Below are 24,573 nucleotides of genomic sequence, written 5' to 3' on the forward strand. Positions count from 1 at the left end.
GTTTCTGCCCTGTGGAAATTCCCATTTTGCTCAGAGGTCTGTGGTACCGGGGGAGGAGGGAGGGGAGGGAGGGAGGGGGTGGTGGTGCACGTCAGCGCCCAGCAATGTGGTGCTGACGTCAGTGCTCAGTGGAAGCCGTAGGGGGGGACATGGGGGGGGGCCTTTGGTGCCGCTGCTGCTGCTGCCACCGCGCGCGCTATAAGCCCCACGCGCTCACGCAGCGCCGCATTCTGTCGAGTCTCGAGCGCAGGTAGCGGGGACACGAAGGAAGGGGTCCACGTCGCGTCGTTTCGCTCTTGCTTAGTCCGTCTGTTTGTGGAAGCACTTGTCGAGCCCGGTATCTCTGCTTTCTCGTTCTCGCCTCTTTTTTTCTGTTGTTGCCGAGTGATATTTGTTGTTGTTGCCGCAACAACAACAACAGCGAAAAGGCTTGTTTTTGTTATTGTTATAAAAGCGACAAACCTGTCATGATGTGGAAGGTGTGCTTCCTCGTGTTGGCTTGCCTGGCGACGGTGGCCAAAGGAGAAACGGTGAGTTTTTATAATTCGCACGTTACGGTACAGACATGGACAAAGTCGGTGTCATCTTCATCATCACCATCGGCGCTGTTTAATGCCAAACAATGTCTTGCGTAATGCACGCCAAGTGTGTTCCCCTCCGGTTTTGTGTGAAAAAAAAAATCAACAAGTAACTTTGAAGTAACATGTAATTATAATTAAACTAGTCCATTCCATAGGAACGTGGAATTACCACCACCAAATTACAGGATCCCCCCCCCCCTTCCTGCGAGGGAGCTCAGCAGTCCAGGCAGGGTTACTGCTCCTGTGTTCATGATGACATAGACCCGAATTGCCAAGCTGTGGGGCAGTGATAAAATCAACTGAACATTAGGCGTTACAAATCCGCAGCAGCGTGTAATGTGGTGGGGGTGGTGATGGTGGTGGCTTTGGCTGTTGTCGTTTTTGTGTTGTTGTCTTGAGGTTACGACTTGCGTCTCAAAGTCCGCGCACTGTTGTGACTGCGCAAACAAGTTGCCCTAAACTTTGCGCACGCACGTCAACCCAAGCGCGCACACGCACACACCTGGGACTTGAACACGTGATGTGGTTTTTTTTTAGCTTCTGTACGCGCATGTGTATATACAATCACGTACGTGTCTTGCGATCGAGTCCCCGTAGCCAATAGCCAGCAACTCTTGTTGTGTGTGTGTGTGCCATGAGTTCAACCGCTCATCTGACGACGCATCACTCAATCCGGGAGGGTGTTTGGCAACGTGGGAGATGGAGGAGGGGTCCCATGGACAGGAGTAGCCGTGGTCGTGTGTGACTCGCTGTGAACGGGCGCGCGTTAAGCTGACTTTTCACAGAACAGTTCGCCACATTGCGCTTGGATTGCTCTTGCTGGAGGCTGGCTGCTTTTATGGGGCCTTTATTCAGAGTTTACACCATTTAAACGCCGTCGCATGACTAGTTTCTGGCACAACAAACCAGAGGTGTGGACTCGAGTCATGTGACTTGGACTCGAGTCAGACTCGAGTCATGAATTTGATGACTTCAGACTCGACTTGGACTTGCATAACAATGACTTTGTCCCACCTCTGCAACAAACTGCGCGGTTGTATATTCGCGCTCTCTCGCTTCTCTCTGCCTCCACAGGGCACGGAGCCTTGCCAGTGAGCGGCAGCGGTGTTTTTGTAGGCGCGTGTTGTGAAGCGGCTCCAATGTTGTATATACAGGAGGACGTACCTCCCGCAAGCACTCTCGTTTCTATCAGGCATCGACATTGCCATTGAGCTCCTGTAACATGTTGCCATTCGCAAAAAAATTGAATGACTTTTTCGTAGAATGCATGGTATGGGTGCCAAACAAATCACTGCGACATACATACAGAGGAGATGCGGTGGTTAACGCACTGGACTATGGACCGAGCAATCATTTAGTTTTATTTCATGAATAATATCAGTGGTGAGTGATATCTAAACCTGCCCTGGTATATACACCACCCGTCATCACTAATCCGGATTGATCAGTTTGGTGAAGTATGGTTAAATAACCCCCAAGACCGACACGGTGTATAGCGGAAGCCTTAATCGAGCAGTGGATGAAGAACATTTTTTTGAATGCTGACTGTGTGGTTTTGTGTAAAGTATTTAAGTACTTACACGTACAAAAAGTTGGCTTCTGCGTTATTGACGTGACCAGGCTTGCGTCATGCATAATGTATATGACAATCACTGCCTCGCGCCACCTTGGTCCAAGTCTGACAGCTGAGTGCAAAGGGCACGATCCTCTGGAACGTGTTCACGTTTTTGCCTTGGGAGCTTGGGTCCTACTCCCTGACAGCGTCACATTTACACACAAACGCCTACTCAGCGTACCTTGGCTTGGTTGGTCATTGCAAGAGGTTACGCTGTCACGGGACGTTATTCCAGAACCGTGTCGTTAAAATCTCACGAATACAAGTCACATCACTACAGTGGTGGGACAGAGGGAGTTTGATTTTTTCCGACACGATCAGCCTCGGGAGGTGGGGATGATCGTCGCCAGTGGCGCACGCACATACACATTTCGGTGGGGGGGGGGGGGGAGATTGAATGATTCCTATCAAGAATGACCAGTCAGGAATACGTTTACCTTATTTATAATTCGACATTCTTTAGGGGGGGAAGCTTCCCCGCTGCGCGCCCCCCAAGGTTGACTCAGCCTGAAGTGAGTGTACCACCACCCACACACAGGTTGACTCACCCCTGCTCTGCGTGGGTGCCCAGTGTTGCAAAATTACGTGGTGTGTGTGGGGAGAGATGGAGGCACTGGTAGGGGCCGTCACCGGTGACCCCGGCATCCCACCCCCCCCCCACAGGACAACACACGTGGACTCACGCGACATCATCATCATCATCCCCCTGAGTGGCTGAGACGCTACCTCGTCTGGTATACAGGAGGTCGTATATTTGGAGTTTGCATGTTCTCCCCGTGGTCGAGTGGATTTTTCACCGGTTTTTCCCCTCCACGTTTAGAACCATGCGTTTGAGCCGCTATAAATTCCCACGTGATGGGCCGCTTCGTTGGGCTATCATTTGTGGCCAGGTCGCTTATGAAAAAAGCGATATAAATTCTGAAAAAAAGCTATAAACCTCAGTGGGCCATACTTAGTAAAATTAAATAAAAAATAATACAACATTTACATTTAAACACAGTGGACCACATCAGCAATATCGCAAACACTGGCAAGCATCACATAATAACAAAATCAATATAACCACATCCGTTTACAGATGCACGCGTTGTTAATAACTAGCATTTTGCAGGGAAAGATGCGTGCAAGTTATTACTTAAAAGTATAAAGTTGTCGCCCACCCCTTTACCGTATGTGTACGGGTTTGTCACCAGGCTTTAAGAAGCATGTGGAATGCAAAAGCTGCTCTTAGTGTGTTTTCAAAAATAAAAAAGACATATATAAAAAACCGTGTGGGAGCAAAATCCTCTTATGAGGGTGGCGGATTATGGGGGGGGGGGGGGTGGTTGTCCCAAAGGGCCCAAGTCACCAGTAGCTGTGGCAATGTCCAATAATTAATCTTTGCAGATGGCAGGATCCGATTAAGAATTCATAGGGTGCACAGGAGTTGAACACGGGGGAGGAGGGGAGAGATCGTACCTGCATGTGGCCTGTCCTCTGTGTTAGCGCCCCGCTCGGCAGAGAAAGACACATTTGCGTGCTAGGACATGAAAGTGCCGTTGTGTATTTTACAGTAGTTTGTGCACACATTAAGAGGTGTGTCCTTAAATAACTAACAAAGATAACATCAGCCAACTCCCTGCGTGTTGGAGGTCAACACTTGGCTGAGGAATTTCCTCGGGAGTTATGCTTATCTAATCAACGACTGAATGGCACAGAGATTGAACGTGTGTGCCATCGACTGCCATCGACTGGGTGGTATGGGTTATATGTGAGTAATATTTTGGCTATTTTCCAAAAAACTAGGCATACATTAACACACGGTGCCCATGTCACACTGCCAACGTGGGAGAAATATTGTATCTCTCACAGCAGCAATGGCACGAATACATCAGTCAGAGGCACGCACACTGCAGTGGCGTATCTTCGGTGAGCATGACTTGTCCCATGCTCCTCGTGGATTTAAACGTCAAACATGTTTGTTGTCGTCATGCTCAATCGGAGCACGTCTCAGTGTGGAACTAAAGAAGTCGAAGCTTATCTGGTTTCAACATCCGTGAAAAATAGGTTCAGCGTCTGCGGAAGTTTTTGAGGTTGCCCATTGTAGATATATTTCGTTGGCGTTGGAGCTTGTATTGGCACAGCAATTGCCTGTGATGTTACTGGGAAGTGCAGGTGGCAGGGGGAATGCCCCTAATGACGCATTCATGGAGAGAAGAGGGATTCCCCCTCAGAGAAAATGGTAAACAGCTATCATGTAAGCTAAATGTTACTGTGGGCTCAGTTTAAAGGGTTTTGTGGCTATTCACAGGCACGCATCATCATCTGTGAATGCTATACTGCTCACCCAGTGATGCTATTTGTTATGTTCTGACTCGTGTCTAGAACTCAACTGGCCTTACATTCCTCACATTTATTCCACTGATATGTTTCCAAGTTTATAAATTCACAAAACAAGTGTCTGCTGTTTTTTTTTTGTGTGACCGCAAAAACACACCGAGTGCCTTTTCCCATCTGCGCTGGTTGCTTTTAAATTCAAGTTTTTTTTCCTCATCTAATTCATCAATTGTTGGCTGGCGCATGTTTTTGGCATCTGTGAGCCACATGTCCCACAGTTGACCTACTGAGCTAAAAAATAAGTTTATGTTGCTGCCAGCCAACGTGGACACACTGGGATGAAGCCCTGTTTACAGTGTAGTTAAACAATATCGCGACCACATCAATTCAAGGGTTATTAAAATGTCTTCAAGTCTGAGCTGCTTTTGGATGAAAGCCACAAAAATATTCCTTTGGGGCTCACGTATGGGTGGTCCTGTTTAGGCTGTGTTATGGAATGCAATTTCTGTTTCTTCTGTACATTCTTGAGCCCCGTGTCACTTGTTGAAACACGTTTTCTTTTACCCCTCTGCCGTTCTCCAGACCCAAAGTCAACACTGTACAATCTATATTCTTGGGTCTTTTGGTAGTCACGTAAATAAGTTCAAATAAAATATTTAATAAATAACAAAAAAAACACGACGTTTCGATCACAACACTTTTTTTTGCCTCCTGATGATCGTTTGTGTTGTGATCGAAACGTCCAGGTTTTTTTGTTATTTTTGTTATATTTTCTTTGAATACTATACTCTTTGGTTCTTTCGGTAAAGTCACGTAGGCAGAAAATAATAATAGATCACGACGTTTCGATCGCAACACAAGCAAACGTGACTTTACCGAAAGACCCAAGAATATGAATTCCTGCAGTCACGAAAGCTTTAAGACTACAAACTAGCTCACATGGAGAGTTGTTATTTCACCGTCATTGTCACCGTAATTATACCGAGAAACTCCCTATCACTGTTAAGAAGACATTAACACGGACTGAGGACGAACAAACAGCATCCTCAGCGATTTGTAAAGAATTTCGTGACACCCGCACCAGGAACATCTACCACGCACACAACCAGGCCCGGTCCCTATGACAACCCTTGCCAACGGGAGAAACACTCGCCTTTCAGCATGATCGGAGTGAGCTGGGGAGGAGTGAAGCTGCTAGGCTAGGTTTGCAAATCACGCTGTAACAACACTTCCAAGGCACTCGTTTTGGCTTCAAAATACTGCATATGTGTGTCCGCTGTTCGCTGTGTGCGCAACATGTAGTGCTGCTGCGTGCAATGTTCTCCCTCCGCTCACCTCGTGTGCCAAGATGCCAAATACAAATGTGACTGGGAAACAAAAGCACAGAAACTACATTTTAAGCAAAGCTACGGTAGAGAGAGAGTGCGCCACAAAGTGAAAATTTCGACTTTGTAAGGTTTCATAACACTGGGTCCTGTTTGACATAGTTACAAACAAAAGGTGCAGAGCGTTGAAATGGGTCATTCGAGGTATTATTAGTAGATGGAGATGTTGTGGCGAGTATTAGGTCTCAGAGCCTCGCTGGCTTTGTGTGCTCAATACGCTGGCGGTGATGAAAAGGGAGCCTGGAGCTATTGCATGAGCGAACGAACTCTGAGCTGGTAAGCCATTGAATGTAATATACGGGGGGGGGGGGGGGGTGGGAAAGGGTAATCTTCTATTTTTCAGCCGAAATGGTTGTTCACTGACAGTTGCCCCAGTTTTGGCTGTCCCATATTGTTACAGGGGTCACACAGCCCTTTATCGCTGGCATCATAAAAGTAAAGTGTTGTTGGTACACCTGCCATGCCGAGTTAATATTTGTCTACACACGCAGCGTCAGTGTATAGTTTCACACACATTGCGCCCTGTGTAATGTACCATGCACCGTCGTGACATACACTCTGCACGCAGTATATGCATAGGTGGTGGGTGTGGTGGAGTGTGGACACACAGGGTCAATGGCGGTTGTGTGTGTTTTTGTGTTTGGAGGGGAAGAAAAAGAGTAAACGCACAGGCACAGATTGGGGTGGGAGCAGTTAATAAATCTCTGGGGATGTTTTTCTGGTGTCCCTGTACTACTGAGCCGCAGTTGTCTTAGAAGGGCACGGCTATATTGGCCTCTGTGTGCAAAATTCCAAATTTCTGTGGCAACCGCATTTCTTGCATCATAATTCTGACTGCTGAAGGCGAGCTTTGTGTACTTCGACAGATGGGTTCTTTGACTCTTATCATCGACGGTGAGTTACACTTTAATCACCACTAGAGCCCAGTGTGAACTTATTCCGTTATTAATGTCACAATAATAATGACTTCATTCAGCAGTGGATAGAGAGTGGCACCTATTTGTTTTAATAGGCTGTGCTATTTAATGATAATTAATAATACATTACCAGTGAATCGGTAAAAATATATTTGACAATATTTTTATGAATTAAGCTATACCACTGCCAAATATGTTACCGTTCTGGAACAATGAATATCAAGTCAAGAGTTGAAGTAATTCTTTCCGTAAATGATTATCTGCATATGGTGAACGGAAAGTCCCTGTAAAAGCTATTACTGTTTGATCTTGTACTCATGTATGTGAATGAGTAGAGGGGTTTCCCACACACGACATTGCTGCAGTATAATTATTTTAGGTACAGGACATTATACATTCCACACCCCATTTCTGGGATATAGCCTACAATTGAAAGAACAGCAGGGCTCCAAATCCTGAGACTGTGAGTTTTAATTCCAGTCAGGGTCAATTCAGCCCATCATTCCTCCAGATCGATACAATAAGCCCCTTTTGGTGAGGCTCCATTTTCTTCTGAGAAGCTATTTTGCATTGCAGAGGATGGACTCTACCATAGGAATGTGGAATTTACACCAATAGCTCAAAATTTCCAACAGAGATGACCAGAGTCATGTTCTTGTTTGATATGGCGGGACATTGATATTCTCAGAGTGTGTTTAAAATGAGGCGTGTGTACTCTTTCAATTTAGTTTGTTTGGCACAGTGTTCAAGTATTTTCTTGCTGAAATATTTAGCTTGATGTTGAATGCAGATAACCATGAAACCACGAGACTCATTGGCTTGTTGCACAATATCTGGCATAAGCTGACTCTGTAGCGACTACACACAGTACTTAGCCTACCAATGTGTTACTGCCTGCCAGAGCTGTTTCCCAGATGAGATGCACAAGCCATCATATGTAATCGGATATTTTGAAAACTTTGGGGAACGTACTGCTGCAGTGTATGACACTGGTTGTCCAGTGCTCACTTTAAGACGATTAATGTACCGTACTGTACGCTGTGCAGACATTATAATCAAACGCATCTATGTCTATACAGCATACATAAAGTAAAGCCATTAAATATGGTAATTTCAGTCCTATAAATGATAAATAGGATTTTTTTACTGATGTAGGGAAAACTTCGCCGAGTTTACAGTTCTTTCTCGTTGGTCCTGTCCAGATATTTGGAAAAAATTGGGTTTAAGTTTAGCTTTACAATAATTAAGCAATTCAAGTATTGTCTCTACTGCATTTCTTTTAGACCATATGTTTAATTGATAAAATGAAGTTAGTGTTCACTCTAATATTTTTCAGTCAACAATTTAAAAAAGCAATTAAATTATAGTACTGTACCTTCTTTTTGTTATGTTTATCGGACCAGATTACAATATAGGAAGTGATCATAGAGAAATGTTGTGTTTAACCATAAAGAATAGCTTGAATAAAAAACAATCTCAATCTGCATAACTCATGAATAGAAAGTATTTTGGCTGCAGCCCAACCTGAAAATGGCTATAATGAGTGTCAGTCACTCATAATTAGGTGGGCATCATTGGACATGGCAGTGACAGAGTGTGCAGCATGCAATTGTTCACATAATTTTTGTTACATAATCAGGCTGGTATGACCCGCATGCGTCTACATAAATGTGAGCTATAGATGAGCTTAATCAACGTTTTACCTCCTCTCATTAATGTATTTTATATATACTGTATATATCCCGAGGTGGTCAGGTTGATGAAGGCACACATTGGCACTCAGTTGACACAGCTGAGGTTCTGGATTTGGCTCCTCATCAGAGATAACCAATTTCGCAGGCAGAGTGAGAATATGGTCTCAGCTCGGTCACCATTAACCGCATATACAATCTATTGTGCACTTCGTTGGGCAAAGCCTGGCATTGAGGGCCTTTGTTGGATGGCGATGCCATGGCAGCGCCTCCCTTAAAGGCAGCATGTGATGGGGCATCTGTTGGGTGTTATAAGGTAAACCGTTAGTGAGCCATCGAAAGTAGTTTTATGGCGTCATCCTCAGGAAATGATCCCTGGCGAACAATGTATACATGTGGAATCTGATTTGACTAAGAAAAAGCACAATCAGCTTTTTACATGAACTGGTCATTTTCAAGATAAACAGCACCTTGTAATGTAATTTGCCTGTTTGTGGGTTTTTTTGTAAGTTTGTGTGATTTATATATTTAATTAGGTGCTGCCGGGAAACGCTAAGTATTTTCACATGATGGGTGTGCATACGTTTCAAATATATCGACCCACAGTAACCCCCAGGCGGGGAAAATATGGCTTCGCTTTGAACGTCCCATTTCACGTGTACAGCTCAGGAATGTATTTTTTTACAATGCATGAAGGAGAAAATGAGAGTGCTTTAACTACAAGGCTTACCACTAACATTTGGCACCAAATGGTACCCAATCATGATTAATTGGAGTCCCTGAATAATTAACCCTCAAATAATTGTGTGCATTATTTTTGAATTACTCTACAGTATTCACATGGTATGCACAGTAGATTATAAAGCGCCCTCAATTTGTGAAGTAATCAACATCAGAGGGCATTTGAACTCGTGCAGTGATCGTGACCATGGCGTGTGCTAAAACAGGTGTGTTTAAGTAAGAGATGCGGTTAACCGCAGGCTGTGAAAGAGAAACTGACATCCTGGTCCTTGTGTTTGGATTGTTCAAATTTCGCTGGAAACCCCGACAATCGATTACCAAAAAAGTAAATCAACCTACTGAGAATTTTCAGTGAAAGGAAAAGCAACCTGAGGAAGCTCACGTGGCCGCCTTGTGAATTAAAATACTACTATAAACTATAAAAGAATGAACAGCGATTCCTTTACGTCGCTGCGGTCTTCCTGCTTGTGCCGTGAGAAACCCCCTCTTCCTCATTGTACTGTGGCGTAAATTTCCCACTTACATCTCTGTGCTGTGTGGTTCCCGGATGTCTTTATTTTCAACTGCCATCGCAGTGTTTCTTGTAATACGATCCGTGGAGCTTTATGAAAAGTACCCGCAGTTGGCCCAGTCATGAAGATGTCCTTTCAGAGCTTAAAAAAAAACCGTGTCCGTAATGTAAAAAGCTACTAAAAGAAATACTTTTAAAATGGAAAAGGTGGTGTTTTTTGACTTAAGTATTTTCATGCTTTGCGTTGTTTGTGCCAAGTATGGTTAGTTGCTGTGGCATTTGTTGGTTTAGGTTACAAATTATTTGAATTTTTTGTCTACGGGAATTCGCTGTTGTAACCAACTGTGGGTTATGGATTTTTGTTCGTGTACATTGTAGTTCATCATTACCAAAACACATGATTAATCTTTGTGTGACAATCGATCAATACTGGCAACAACAGGTTGCACATCTTATTTATTTAGGGACTTCTCATTTCACAACCTCCTAAGCACACATCATCTATTTAGTTGGACAGTGACCCTGAGAGCATTTGGAATCGAAATGAAATCAACCTGTCAAATCAAGGTGAAACTTGGGTTGAATTGAAGAAATAGAAGTGGAAGGACCTATCAATTGAATGCAGCACACCTTGTTCTGTGCTCAATTTATCGTAATTATTACTGTACTCCGATTTGCCAATCGCATTTCAGTAAATGTGCAGACGTTGACTAACGTTTCCTGATATCAGACCAATGTTGGCACAACGTCAACCAACGTTCGCCCAAACGTCAACTAACGTTGGCCCAAGGTTGCATTTTTACTGGGATATGCCAACAATTCATGAAATGTACGAGCCTAATGTTAAACTTTAATGCAGTAACACCTTAAAGTGACATGTGCATTAAGGCATATTCAATATATATGATTGCTCTTAAACTTGTGCTTGACGTGTACCCCCAGAAGTCCTGTTAACTGTCGTTGTAGCATTAAAGTGAAGTAACACTTTACATCAACATGTAGCAGAGGTGGAAGGCTGATGCTTATTGTGATGTGGGAGGCTGAATATATTGTTACGATCGGTTTGAAGAATGTATTATTGGTAAAATAAAAATTTATAAAATGTCATTAGCAATAAAGAGCTAAAGCAGAGCATGCGGATGGTTCAACGAATTCCATACAATTGACGAGTGCATAGCTTTAAAAATGCAAAGTGCAAAAAACACAAAGCAGCAGCATGCTTAGAAACCTTGTGTAATCATACCTCATAAGATCGTTTTGTCACGTACCCCCCCCCCCCCCCCCCCCAGAGATGTTTCACACGTCGTGTTTTTTTGTTGTGTTGACGGAGTATTTAACACACAGTCATAGTGACCCAGCCTCAATAGGGGCCAATTCACATCAGTGGCAAATATCATCACCCCTCGGCATGTGCGATCATTGTCCCCTCCTAGCAGACTAATGCCCCAGGTCACTTTTGCAAGGGAGAACATCATGGTCTCTTGAGTTCTTAGCTGATTATGCCATATAAACTTAAACTTGACTTTTTAAAGAATCCCTTACTTTATCCACTTGAAATCATCCACCATTGCGGAGGAATGCTTGGAATGTCATCGTCATGAGCAATTGGAATGCGTGGAGTAGATGTGGAAAGACAGTTTTGTAAATGGAATGTAAAACGAGGTGGTGATGGGTGGACCACGTGCCGTGCAGGATGGAGGGCAGGTTAGTGACAGTGAAACTAATAAGACAGTGACCAAGGAATAAATCCAAAACCAGATGTTGGGCTACATTAAAGAGCAGACCAGGAAAGTCAGGCATTGACTGGCCTGACAGAATGAGGGTGAGGTGTGGTGGCGACGGTGGAATTAACTGAGTTGACCTTAATATCATCACTATGCATTAATGGATACTTTAGTTGTGGTATCTTCACTCTTAGCTTTATTATTACTGCCAATGTGTCTCTCTAAAGCTCGTATATTACTGCTGACCAATAAAAGCAAGATTGCTTGTATTACCCCTAAATAAATGTCTGTCAATGCTGTACAAGGTGTAATCACCATAAATACACACGAGCAAGTGAACTGAAGGTCTTGTGTGTGTGTGCGTGTGCTCTCTCATAGAGGCGCCAGGCCACCGAATACCGCTTCTTGGCCCAAAACTCAATCGACACGGATGAGTCTTCGGGAATGTCAAGTGGAGAAGACCCAACCTGGGATGTTCAGGAAGAATCTACCTTGGATGACGAAGATAGCAGCATTTCCTCAAGTGAAGATGATGACTTCTCTGGCTCGGGGTCTGGCTCAGGCTCAGGTACTAAACGTAACAACAATAAAAAACTAAGTTTCCCCCGCATAGCCTGAACAGACCGTTGGGGCAAGGGCTGTTAGCGAGCACCTATGAAGGCTGGCACGGCACACAAGAGGGTGGGTTGCCAACACCATGCCCGGCCGCCTTTATCTCCCCAGTGGTAATGTTTACGCACTACACTAGGTACTCATGTGAAGCTGAGTCGACCTGGTAGGTCGGGGGGAGGGGGGCATGAAGAGTTCAGATAATTGTCACAGGTGTTTGCTGTGAGCGGGAATCTAACTCAGGTTGCCCAGTTCGTAGGACTAAGCGTAACACAGTCACTCACGCACAGACAAAGGTGTATTGCTGTGAATCAAATTGTATTCCCAGCAACTTCTAAATGTAGACATAATGGTGGTGGTGTAATGGGTGAGCACACCAGACATCCAATACAAATGTCACGGGTTCAATTCGATCTCCCAATACAGCAGTTGAAACAAGGAGCTGGTTTATTATATCCCCACACCCTCTGTTCACCTCTGTGCTTTTTTATAGTTTCAACTGAATGAGAAGACATGATGCAATATTGCTAATATAACTCTGATGTGTGGGTGTTCTGCGTTATATATTATCTGTTCGCTGCAACGTACTACACCCCCAGTTATATACTTACCGTACAGTACTATATTTCAAGTTTATTTTGTTCAGTGTACTCGCCTCGTGGGTATTTAGCGATAAACCATTCGACTTAATCCAATTGGCTAGAAATATATGTACACTTTTTAAACACATACTGCATTATAGTTTAACTATCTTCACAGCTCCTTTCTAGTTATAAGTCAGATGAGAGGTTATTCTTTTCAGAAAAACTTATTTTCCTCCAAAACAGCCATTTCTGCAGAAATTTGTGAAAATTTGGCCATTTTATGTTGAATATCAGTGGAAACTACCCTTATGAAGGCACATTAGTTGAGCTCAATGTTTATTTTCCGTATGCATTGACTGATCATCGTGCAGAAATTAATGTTTTAGTGCACGACTCTCTTGACTAATTTAAATTATGCTCGCTTTTTTTCATGTCCAGGTGATGCTGATGCGGAATCGGAGGAGGATGAGACTCCCGACAGCAGTGAACAGGAAGAGGAGCTTCAGGTATAACTTAATGATTTCCATAAAGCACTGGCGAAAATGTTTTTTGCAAGTTGTCTACAAATGATTTGGTGGAACGCAATGCAGAATGAAATATTCTCACTGCAGTTGACACGGAAGAATGTATTAAATCTCATCAGATAGGGAGCATAGAAACAAGTGCCACATTCAACTTTAGTTTCTACCTTCAAGAAGCCATGCTTGCAACATTCGGAGCCATTCAAACCACACACGTCTCTCTGTAATCTGTAAAATTAGTCGGGTGACCGAATCCTCGTCGGCGATTAATTTAGCCCATCATCCCCTCCAGTTTTGGTAAAATGCTACCACTTTGTGGGAGGAAAAAATAGGTTGTCCAGTGGATAAACCTCTCCTTATGCAATTTACACAGCTCGCTCAGGACCACCAACAGACATGAGCACCACGATTATTTGGTGGAGTAATTGGACAGTCTTTGGTGTTTCTTGTTTTCATTCCCATAATCCAAAATATAAACTGCAAGCACGTGTTTTATGCAAGGCAGCATGATAAATCATAACACACTGTTCCTTAATACGGTACACATTGTAATATTGTATGCACCCAGACATCAGCTTGGAGAGTGAGGTCATATATATTATAAAACACACGAAAACTATTATGTAAAAACTGGAATTCCAAGTTCATTCGTTGAAGGGGAAAATGCGGATGGATTTTGAATAGTTAAGTCAATTATAATCTTCTTATTGTGTTTATAAAGAACACCGGTTGATCTGGCTTGCAGGTGGAACAAAGTAAAGACCTGAATACGATCCCAGATGATGACGAGAAGGAAGAAGATAAGACGGAGTCCAAAAATGATCTTGGCGAGAACTACGATGAGGAAGAGCCGAACGGAATCAGCGTTCCCAAAAAGACGCCACGCATTAGCACCGACATGGACAACAAAGTTGAGACATACGTCATGGCTCAGAAGAAAGGCTCCCAGAATCCCCTTGAAAGCACCGAGGTCCTGGCAGGTAAATGTTTCACGCCACACGCTTCTGTAGCGACATTTTCAATCTGTTTGACTCCGAAAAAAATAATCCTGCTAATTCATTATGAACTACACCGCTATAAAAGCAGCAGCAGTAGTGCTGTGGTACAAGTGCACGCATCACGCCCTTCACCGCGAGCTCACTTAGTCATTCGAAATTGCCTTCTCGTCTTGACCCTTATTTGTTTAACCAACTTTAACGACAGTATCCCCTCGTTATTCGCGAGCGATACATTCCGGACATGCTCGTGAATAGGACGGATAATTATATTTGCCTATGTAAACCTATCGTTTTAATAAATTACCTTGAATAAATAGATAAATAAGCTATTAAATACATAAACATGAGTAAAATATATATAAATATAAAAGTTTCTCGTCGTTCTCTCTCATCACTTTATCTCATCACTTTCTTTCTCCATTTCTCCTTCTCTCGATGCAGTCGTGTAGAGTTCCAGATGCGAGTTTAACACGTAGGCTTTCATGACCGATATTATCCATCATAAAAAAAGATTGGTAAGGTTTGTCACGTAAACAATGTGATTCGCCGATATCCAAAATTTCGGATAGTAAGTCCGTGAAATAGCGAGGGAATATTGTACGTAATAACATCCTTGATTTGAAGCTTTCGTGACTGCAAGGATTAATATTCTTAGGTTTTTCGGTAAAGTCACGTAGGTAAAAATTTAAAATTAATAAAAGTAAAAAAATAACGACGTTTCGGAGGCAACACAGACAGAAGCTTGTGTTGTCTCCGAAACGTCGTGATTTGTATTTTTTATTTTATTTTTATTTTTCTTTTATTAATTTTCATTTTTTACCTACGTGACTTTACCGAAAAAACCTAAGAAAATGTAATAACATCCTCTCGAAATTAGCTCCATTTTGAGACGTAACATCGCTATCCCAGTCCCTGTACGTGGTCACACATTAAGATATACATCACCATCTAACAAGACAACCTATTGATTTAAATGTCAAGTGTTTAGCATAATTCCTTTCAAATTACAGTTTTCGTAGACTTATAATTCCACATAGTGTGATTTCCACTATTATTTTTGTAATAGATGATCATCATTAAAGTGATAACCAAGACAGTGTAGCCGATTGCTTTTTGGTACAGCTGTCTGGAATTTAATAGATTATGGCTTTAAACAGTTACCAATTAAGTCAGGTATTTAATAATTGTTTTCTAATTCAAAGTTTAAAAAAATATATAACTTTGAAAGAGACACTGGACTTGGAACCTGAAGTTTGTAGTTACATATTATTGGCATATTCCTCCAGTGCTGTCCCAACTAGTGCGCGTTTTGCTTTGTTACACTTTTATGCAGCATCGTTACTAATCGGCATTAGCCACACTGCTTGTGCTAGAGTTGCTCGACTGTGTTTTTATAAATCTCGACCGAAAACAACACTTATATTTCTGGCAACTTAGACAATGATTCTGTGTCCTCATATCTTCGTATAGTGTGTCTCTCTTTACCATGGAGTAGAAATGCACATACATTGTAAATCGCAATTTCACCATTCAGAACTTTCTACATATCGGAATATATGTTACAGTTCAGCTTTTCGTTGAAATACGAAAAATTACTTGTGATTATTTTACCAATATTACTATTCATCAAGTTATATTTTAGTAGTATTGTATTTCTTTGTACTCTCTATGTATTAGGCTATTCGTATGCCTGATCACATCAGTTCATGGAAGCTAATCATGTTTTGAGCCTGGATAGTGCTTGGAAGGGCATCCACAATGGATAACAGGTGTTATGGGCTGCAGACTTACAGTTGTGGGCAATAGATGGCAGTTCAGCAAAATCCATTGTTCCGCTGTACTTCTGCACTGCGCGATTTTCCAACTCACACTTGACCAGCATGGGGAGATACTAATCCAGCAGTGTATTGACAAAAGGGTCATTTGCAAGATTGTAAATGTTCCTCGTGTGAAATGTCTGGGGGCTATTGCCTCTGCTGACTGAGTCAGAAGCACTGACATTGAGTTCAAATTTCAGTCAAATATTAGTCACCCAAAATGTCAATAGTTCTCAGTCAGCAATGACGAGCAAACAAAAAAGGCCATATTATTAAATATATATATTGTTATCACATGACTCCCTTGAAGACCACATGAAACGGAGCATCCACGTGGTGGATGCACGAGAAGCTGTTGGAAACACATCAAAAGTAATTTGTTGGACGTCACCCCTGAGTGCCGGGCGTGCTTGGGAGTAGCAGTGAACGTGGGAATTGATGTGCCTCCTATGTCACCAACATCATGGTCACGATGGTGCAAAAATAAAGCTGACACACGATTGTTGTCACCGTTGTTGTAATCGTTGTTTTCATGTTTGTTGTCGTGTTTGCCTGCAGCGGTGATCGCGGGCGGTGTCGCTGGCCTCGTGCTGGCCGTGCTGCTCATCGTCTTCCTCGTCTACCGCATGCGCAAGAAAGACCAGGGCAGCTACATGCTGGGGCGCCCCGCTGCCCAGCCATACCAGCGCACCAGCGACCAAGAGATCTACGCATAGGGCTCGCAAACCGACTGTTTTAACCAACCCCGCAACTCATCACGATCATAATAATCTAAGAAGTAAAAGTTGGAACATGTAATGTGATACACGTTCCTCAAGTTGTAAAATATCAGCCTATATTAAGCTGTTGTTGCTGAGAGGTTATGAATCAAGTGTGCTGGTTTTTAGGGGACCGTGCAGGGTTGGCAATACATTAAAAAGGATGGAAACTTACCCGGCTTTTTTAATCGTTTATTGACCCAACAGGTGACAAGACTGATTAAGGGACATTTTGTTTTTAAGCAAAGACTGCCAGAAATTAACTGGTGTTGATGAAGTCATTTATTGACTTTATCTTCTGACTGGTTGGAATGTATGATTCACAAAACACTTAAACAGGTGCATTATCAGTTACTGAAGACTAATTTACATAAGCTAGCAAGCCTGTAATAATAAAGCCAACGAGCAGTCATTGTACTACTGACTAGTGTAGCATGCAAGGATTTTTATAAATATTCCTTTGCCCTAAAACCATATTCTTTTTTACATTGACATGTTGCCTGGATTGTTTGTGCGTAGCCTTTGACATAGACATTTAGGGTTTAACACAATGGCCCGTTTTTGTTGATGTTTTATATTGCCTTCATGAAATGTTAACCCATACATGTTTTATTCTAACATGATACAGGAATCTATTAATTATGTAAATAGGGATTATTTTAACATATAACTTATACCGATTGTTCATTTTAATTAGAATAATTTCTATATGTTGAATGTCTTATAATTTCCAGCATTTCTGCTTGTTACGCTGGTATTTACAGTGTCCAAAAAACAAACAAAAAATAAAGTTATTTAAGTAGTTTTCATTCAGTACTCTCATTATTTGAATAGCTGCAAAGAATTATATTTTCTATATTTGTCTTGTTTTTATTGTAGTGTTGAATATATCTCTGCTGTGTAAATGTCATATCAATTTAAACAACAAAAGAAACACCGCGATGTGAATGTAGTTGGTGCTCTTATTAACACAAAATAGCAGGGACGCTGAGGTCACGGACACAGTCACTCTCGAATGGACCTGTTTTGTGTGGGGGCCACATCCAATAACACGAAAGCACGTCTGATTGCACTTTACTGTAAATGTGTGTGTTCCCATTATATTAGCAATCATGTGAAAACAAATATATAGTTTAAGCAGCCCAAGTGAAACAAAACCTAGAGTTATTATTTCGACACATTTGTGTAAAATACACTTAATAACACTGCAATGTATGCAGACGCAGTAATAGGTACTTGTGATTATTAAGTAGGTAATCTCTCGAGAACTGTTTAATCGAATATCAATTGTCTTATGAACAGATCCAGTGGATGCGTAGAAGCTATGTTACATATCGGAGACAGGAGTTTGTAAACCTTTGGCATTTGCAAACACAGCATGCGCTGTATAGCTGTTGTGCAGAATTTGTCTTTAAGCGTGTTTCGTTTAGAATCCCCCCCCCCCACATGACTGCATGCTTTTGTGCAAATGCCGACAGCTTACATCAACCCTGGGGAATTTTACAACTTCTTGAAAACTTTGCAACCACCACGAGTCATTTTTGTTTTAAAACAAAGAATACTCCGTAAAGGGGTGCATTGCCTTGTTTTCTTGGACTTGTTGACGTTTAAAACGAATAACTTGCTTTCAAGTAAAACATGCTGAGATGAAAACAAAGTCACCGTGAGAATACTTTGCAAAACGAATGTATTCGCCTGCAGATGTTTTTGTGCAACTAAGCCCAAACGTTTCGTGTGCAACCTAAGGTTACACATTTTAACTTGTCCATTGGGTTAAAGGGATGAATTGGGACGGAACATTTAACACTCAAACATGACTTGGCACAGGCAGATCCTACCAGTTACTTAATTCAATTAACATACTCGATCATACTCGTCTACTCATGCTACTCATGCGTCTCAGGCTTCCGTTGTAACTAAATATTTAAATTCTCTACTAAGGATATATTGCAAGATAAGTCAGGTGTGTGTCTTAAGTGCATTTAAATCAAAGACTGAATATTTTCTCAGAGCTTCAATGATTTTGTTTTGCCTTTGTATGATTGTCTCGTTGAAGAATATCGCTAATTTTAGTATGTGTAGGTTGATGGCATTTAAAAAGAAAAAACTCAACATTCCAGTCAGATGAATGTCACCTGCCTGAGAAGTACACAACAGGGAGTGCCATTGTCAAGTACAGGTTTTGTGAGTGATGTTCAGCTGTGACAGTATATTAAGCAAGTTTCCATACCTGACGCTACAAACATAGTTTTTGGCTCACGTGTGTGTGTGAACATGATGGCGTATGTTTCACACATTTACTGAATGGGTGATACATGCTGAGGTACTGATGCAAATACACCAAAATGTAACAACAGATATGTTGCTTTGTGTGTACAGATGGTAGAGTTTGTGTGCATTTGAATGCAAATGAGCATGTTTGTAGAACTCACCATGCAATCCTGGGTCAGTACGAGCAGATACAATTGAGCAATGTTCATATGTGCAGTTGGTGGTGCATTGCATATTAAAGTACACATTTTTTGTACAAAATACATTCCTAGTCTTAATATGATCTAATTTAATACTAGACCAAAGGATATTCACAATATAAGCATTTATTATAGCCTAATAAATATGTTCTCTTTTGATTTCCATAGACACTGAAAGTTTTGTACTTCAAACGTCGTGTTTCTAAGATGAAAATAAATTGTACCAAAATTGTCATTGATAATTGAGTCTCTGGATTTCTAAAATGTTAAAACAATCTTGGCTTTCGTGAATACAAAACTACATGTGGAAATGTACGTTATTAAGGCGTGTTAGCAAGTTGCGAATTCAGTGAACCTTGACATAAAAACAAGTTAATTAAAAATTAGAATATGTTCTTTTTTTACTTTTACTGTCATTGTGACCCTCTGTAAAGCACGATTTCCCCAAGGCAGTTGTACAAAACATCACTATCTTACTTTTCTGTCAGTGCCAGTTCTATGTATGTGTATATATACAGTAATTAAATAATGTTTTATGAACCTGTTATTATGAAGGGCTTGCTCGTGTTCAGTAATGATACAAAAAATATCAATTTCCATAGCGCCCTAACATGGAAAGCCATTACAAGGGCGTGGAAACAACAAACACATTCAACATTCGTCATTAGTCCATTACAATGAGAAACGATGGCCACAGAAAACGACTCCAGAGTCTCCAAAATACCCTCCTCCACAGAGTCGTTTTCACCGGCTCCATCTCCCACGAGCTCTTCACGCCTTGTACAGGAGCTGCACCCGCTTACCAGTGCACTAGAGAGTCCAGTTGAAGGTCGCAGTGTTATTCGCTTTCATGGCACAGAAAACCCGGTCAGCTAGCCTCTCTAAGCGATGCCATCCACCCATACGTACCCGTCACACAAAAAAGAAACCCACGCTCAATCTGCTATGGACCTGCTGAGTATGAAATCCACTCTGCTTGGGACAGCAGAACGGAGCTTTTACGGCTGCACCCGCGTGGTCTCTGCCAAACAGAAGTCCGCTGAGCCGTGATAATCACTGCCTTATAGGACCGAATTAAATACGTGTCTTTTCTCGTTTTGTTTAGTTTCACGTAGTTTAATTCTCCCAGTGCCATCGTCGCTTCGTCTTAGCTTTGTTTTTTGCTGAATACAGGTGGCGCGTTGTCAATCTTGGATTGATTGATGCCTCACTTGAGTCACATGCCGCGCAACTGGTTATTTCAGTTGACATTCATTTCTAATAAAAGCCCGGCGTTCCGATAAGTGCGTCCGTTTGTCCGTAAACTGCATTATAAGATTCTAGATTTGAAGCTTTCGTGACTGCAAGGATTCATATTCTTGGGTTTTTTCGGTAAAGTCACGTAGTATCTACTGACTCTATATATACCTACACAGCCTACATACAATAGAGTCAGTAATATCAGTAGTATGCTGGTGTGGACTCGAGTCATGTGACTTGGACTCGAGTCAGACTCGAGTCATGAATTTGATGACTTCAGACTCGACTTGGACTTGCATAACAATGACTTTGTCCCACCTCTGGTAGTATCTAATGGCTCTATGTTTGCTGACACAGCCTACGTGCAATAGTCAGTCGTATCTGCACACATGGGGCGGGCATCAGTGGGGTCGACGAGCGAGGCGCGTATTGCCAAGAAGCCCTCCTCCAGAGCTAAACTTCCGGCGGCTGCAGGCCACCGAAATTCTAATACTGGTAAAAATGTAAAATTTAAAATTAATAAAAGTAAAATACTTTTATTAATTTTAATTTTTTACCTACGTGACATTACCGAAAAAACCCAAGAATATGCATTATAAGAGTCTTTCAGAAGGCCTGAATCAAAAAGTTATAGGAATTGGACCCCCCAGATGTGAAGGTTAAAAGTTCATCCAACAGTCAACAGGATCACTGACTCCATATGCCGACACATCCTACATACAATAGAGTCAGTAGTGTCTGACATTATATGCCTACACACCCTACATACAATAGAGTCAGTAGTATCTGACTCCATATGCCGACACATCCTACATACAATAGAGTCAGTAGTATCTGACTATATATGCCTACACATCCTACATACAACAGAGTCAGTATTATCTGACATTATATGCCTACACATCCTACATACAACAGAGTCAGTAGTATCTGACTATATATGCCTACACACCCTACATACAATAGAGTCAGTAGTATCTGACTATATATGCCTACACATCCTACATACAACAGAGTCAGTAGTATCTGACTATATATGCCTACACATCCTACATACAATAGAGTCAGTAGTATCTGACATTATATGCCTACACACCCTACATACAATAGAGTCAGTAGTATCTGACTTTATATGCCTACACACCCTACATACAACAGAGTCAGTAGTATCTGACTATGTATGCCTACACAGCCTACATACAACAGAGTCAGTAGTATCTGACTATATATGCCTACACATCCTACATACAATAGAGTCAGTAGTATCTACTGACTCTATATATGCCTTCACAGCCTACATAAAATAGAGTCAGTAGTATCAGTAGTATCTACTGACTCTATGTATGCCTACACAGCCTACATACAATAGAGTCAGTAATATCAGTAGTATCTACTGACTCTATGTATGCTGACACATCCTACATACAATAGTCAGTTGTATCTGCACACATGGGGCGGGCATCAGTGAGGTCGACGAGCGAGGCGCGTATTGCCAAGATGCCCTCCTCCTGAGCTAAACTTTCGGCGGCTGCAGTGCCACCGAAATTCTAATACTGGAAACCTGGGCAACTCAAGGGAACAGTCAACGAATGCAATGTATTCGACTTCAACAAAACCACGTAATGAAATTATGCAGTTGTAATCTGATGCTCGTCGAACACAAAGGGCACACTAATCTCCATGCAGGGGCTCAATTCATTTCGAGAGTACGGTAGTCATATAGGTCACATTGATGCAGAGATCTAATGATTATAACTGCATTGTTTTGTCAGTCTTAATGTTTAGGATCTTTTTTTGCAAAGCACACTGGCTAACATAGAGCCTTAAGGTTTCTGCAAATAGCAGAAACTGCTCCAACAAAAACCGTGAATGGTTATACACTTTAACAAACTTTATTATTGGAACAAAAAAAAGGTATTTCCAAAGTCCAACACTATGACCGGTGTGACCTAATTGAACATGCAGTCCCAGCACTTTTAAAGTTGTGTAACTAGAGCCGCAGTACAGTATATCAATACTTTGCTTTATTACAAACGTCAGGAACAAAATGTGCTTCCACATCATTGAATATGTTTGAAACAGACCCAATTTTCCGAGGCTTGATCATGTTAATCATGACAATACAGGCTGGTAATTTTAATACTAACATCAACTTTGCAACACTATGGGCGTGTTTTTTTTCAAATTGCTAACCCACTTATTTTACAATAGGTAATACAGTGTAAATGGTAATGAATATGGAGTTCTGTATTCAAACTTGGGCAGCTGGCGTAGGGGATTTTATTTCACAAGTCAAATGAGATTGCGAATGCAGCACATTTTTAATGAATATCCCAGGCTGAGTGAAGTAGGGTGCGGCTTAATTTCCGCCTCTGTATTTACGTGGGCCATCTCCCAAAGTGGCATATATCTGGCTTAACAAGCCCCACAATTCAAGTCTTACAGAGATATGAGCAGACAAGTAGACTTGGCACGGCACTTAATTCCACTCACGGAGAATTGTTTTTCTATATCATGCAGCAAGGCATAGGGATGTTCTTTTTGTATATAAGTATTTTTACAATAGGAAATCCGAAATGAAAAGGATGACAGCACAGCATTCGGATGAAGATCACAAAAATGTTACGGTTAATTCCGTGAAGGCAGTTGTATTCCTCCAGTCTACGTCACTGCCCACCTATGGTTATGATTGCACCTTCTGTTAAACAATTGTATCCTGTCTGAGTTGGTCATGTCAAGCTTTTCCACATCCTCGTTATGTCACACATTGTCCCTTAAGTCTATGGGCTCCATTCACATCTTGAAGAATCGGTCAAAACTCGTTGCCTTGGTGATTTGCCCCATTGTTGGCACGGAGACATCGGTGCTTTTTCACGAAACATCTCAGCAATATTTGCCAAAACACAAAACAGGGCCCCGTATCATGAAGTCCAAATATGTAGAGTATCACTGAAGTCTGGGAGTAAATCTCGTCGATTATTTCCCCAAACACCAGACCTTGGCTCGTTGTCCATTTGTCTACGTTTAGCCATCATCTCCATTCACACATAAAGCATCCATGATGTTATTTTTTGGTGAACATGTAAAGTTGGAATGGAGCTTGTGAATCAGTCACAGGCATGGTAGAGTGTTGCATAACAATTGTTTTTCTAGACCTATGAACCAGTTAAACCTACTGTGCACCATACTTTAAAATGTTCCTTTAAAAATAAATGTAGATTTATGACCAAGCCAAGTAACTAAGCAGGTTAAATCAGAACACAACATGATGTGTGTATTCTTATATTACCTGTTAGAGCCACCGCACCTGTGGAGATACATATCCATATGAGATTACTAGAGCTCCCCTACCCATTGTGACAGCAAGCCGCGCGGTTTTAATTCGTAGTCTGCAATGCCACAATGGTCTCATTTTAATACCCTGATTATTTTCAAACTATAGCAGTGGAGGTTAGGCGAGGTGCTGTTGTATAACCACGTGGATGTAAAGCAATTGCTTTATTCATGTCTACTGAGTCCTCTGCAATGACGTTGGGGCCCGAGGAAAATATTAATGTATTTATAAGGATACCCTTTATATTTAACTGACTGTTGTTTACCACCTAGTAGTACTTATTGTAATGTATCCTACATGCTGAATGTATTCGCATTAACTCTCAACTTTCCCAATTGTGAAGTTTTCTGGAAAATGTAAAAAAAAATGTCATACGTTGTATCTACTCAGCTCTTCTGAGAAACATGGGGTGGTATTTAACGCAGTGATTCAAAAGATGTCTGTAAACGGGACATGAAGAGTTGCGACATCAACCCAAATGACTGGGAGAAAACTGCCGGCGACTGACTCAGCTGGCAGCAGGCTGTGAAAACAGGCCTCAGGAGAGGCGAGGAGAAAGGACACACCGCTTGGCAGACCAAGAGGGAGCGACGTAAAGAACAAGCAACAAACACCTCTGGAGCTGCCACCGCATTCACTTGCAAGTGCTGTGGCAAGGATTGACACTCAAGAATTGGCCTACTAAGTAATTCTAGGCGCTACAAACCCTACAGCTGACCTCGTAAGGCGCAAAAGAATTGTCTCTCGAGATACAAAGGCCT

At 41.9% G+C, this 24,573-nt stretch overlaps 1 protein-coding gene across 1 annotated transcript; it reads left to right on the top strand.

The window, feature by feature from the left end:
• The first annotated feature begins 213 nt into the window (after positions 1-213).
• LOC133349213 (syndecan-2-like) lies at positions 214-17,572 on the top strand. Its single transcript, XM_061562516.1, has 5 exons — positions 214-530; positions 11,860-12,049; positions 13,113-13,180; positions 13,941-14,175; positions 16,569-17,572. Exons 1-5 carry the CDS (start codon positions 468-470, stop codon positions 16,724-16,726), a joined length of 714 nt encoding a protein of 237 aa, XP_061418500.1. The 5' UTR covers positions 214-467; the 3' UTR covers positions 16,727-17,572.
• Positions 17,573-24,573: the final 7,001 nt, after the last annotated feature.

This window comes from Lethenteron reissneri, chromosome 29 (assembly GCF_015708825.2).
Source record: "Lethenteron reissneri isolate LAM-NWPU_2019-01 chromosome 29, ASM1570882v1, whole genome shotgun sequence".
Lineage (NCBI taxonomy): Eukaryota > Metazoa > Chordata > Hyperoartia > Petromyzontiformes > Petromyzontidae > Lethenteron > Lethenteron reissneri.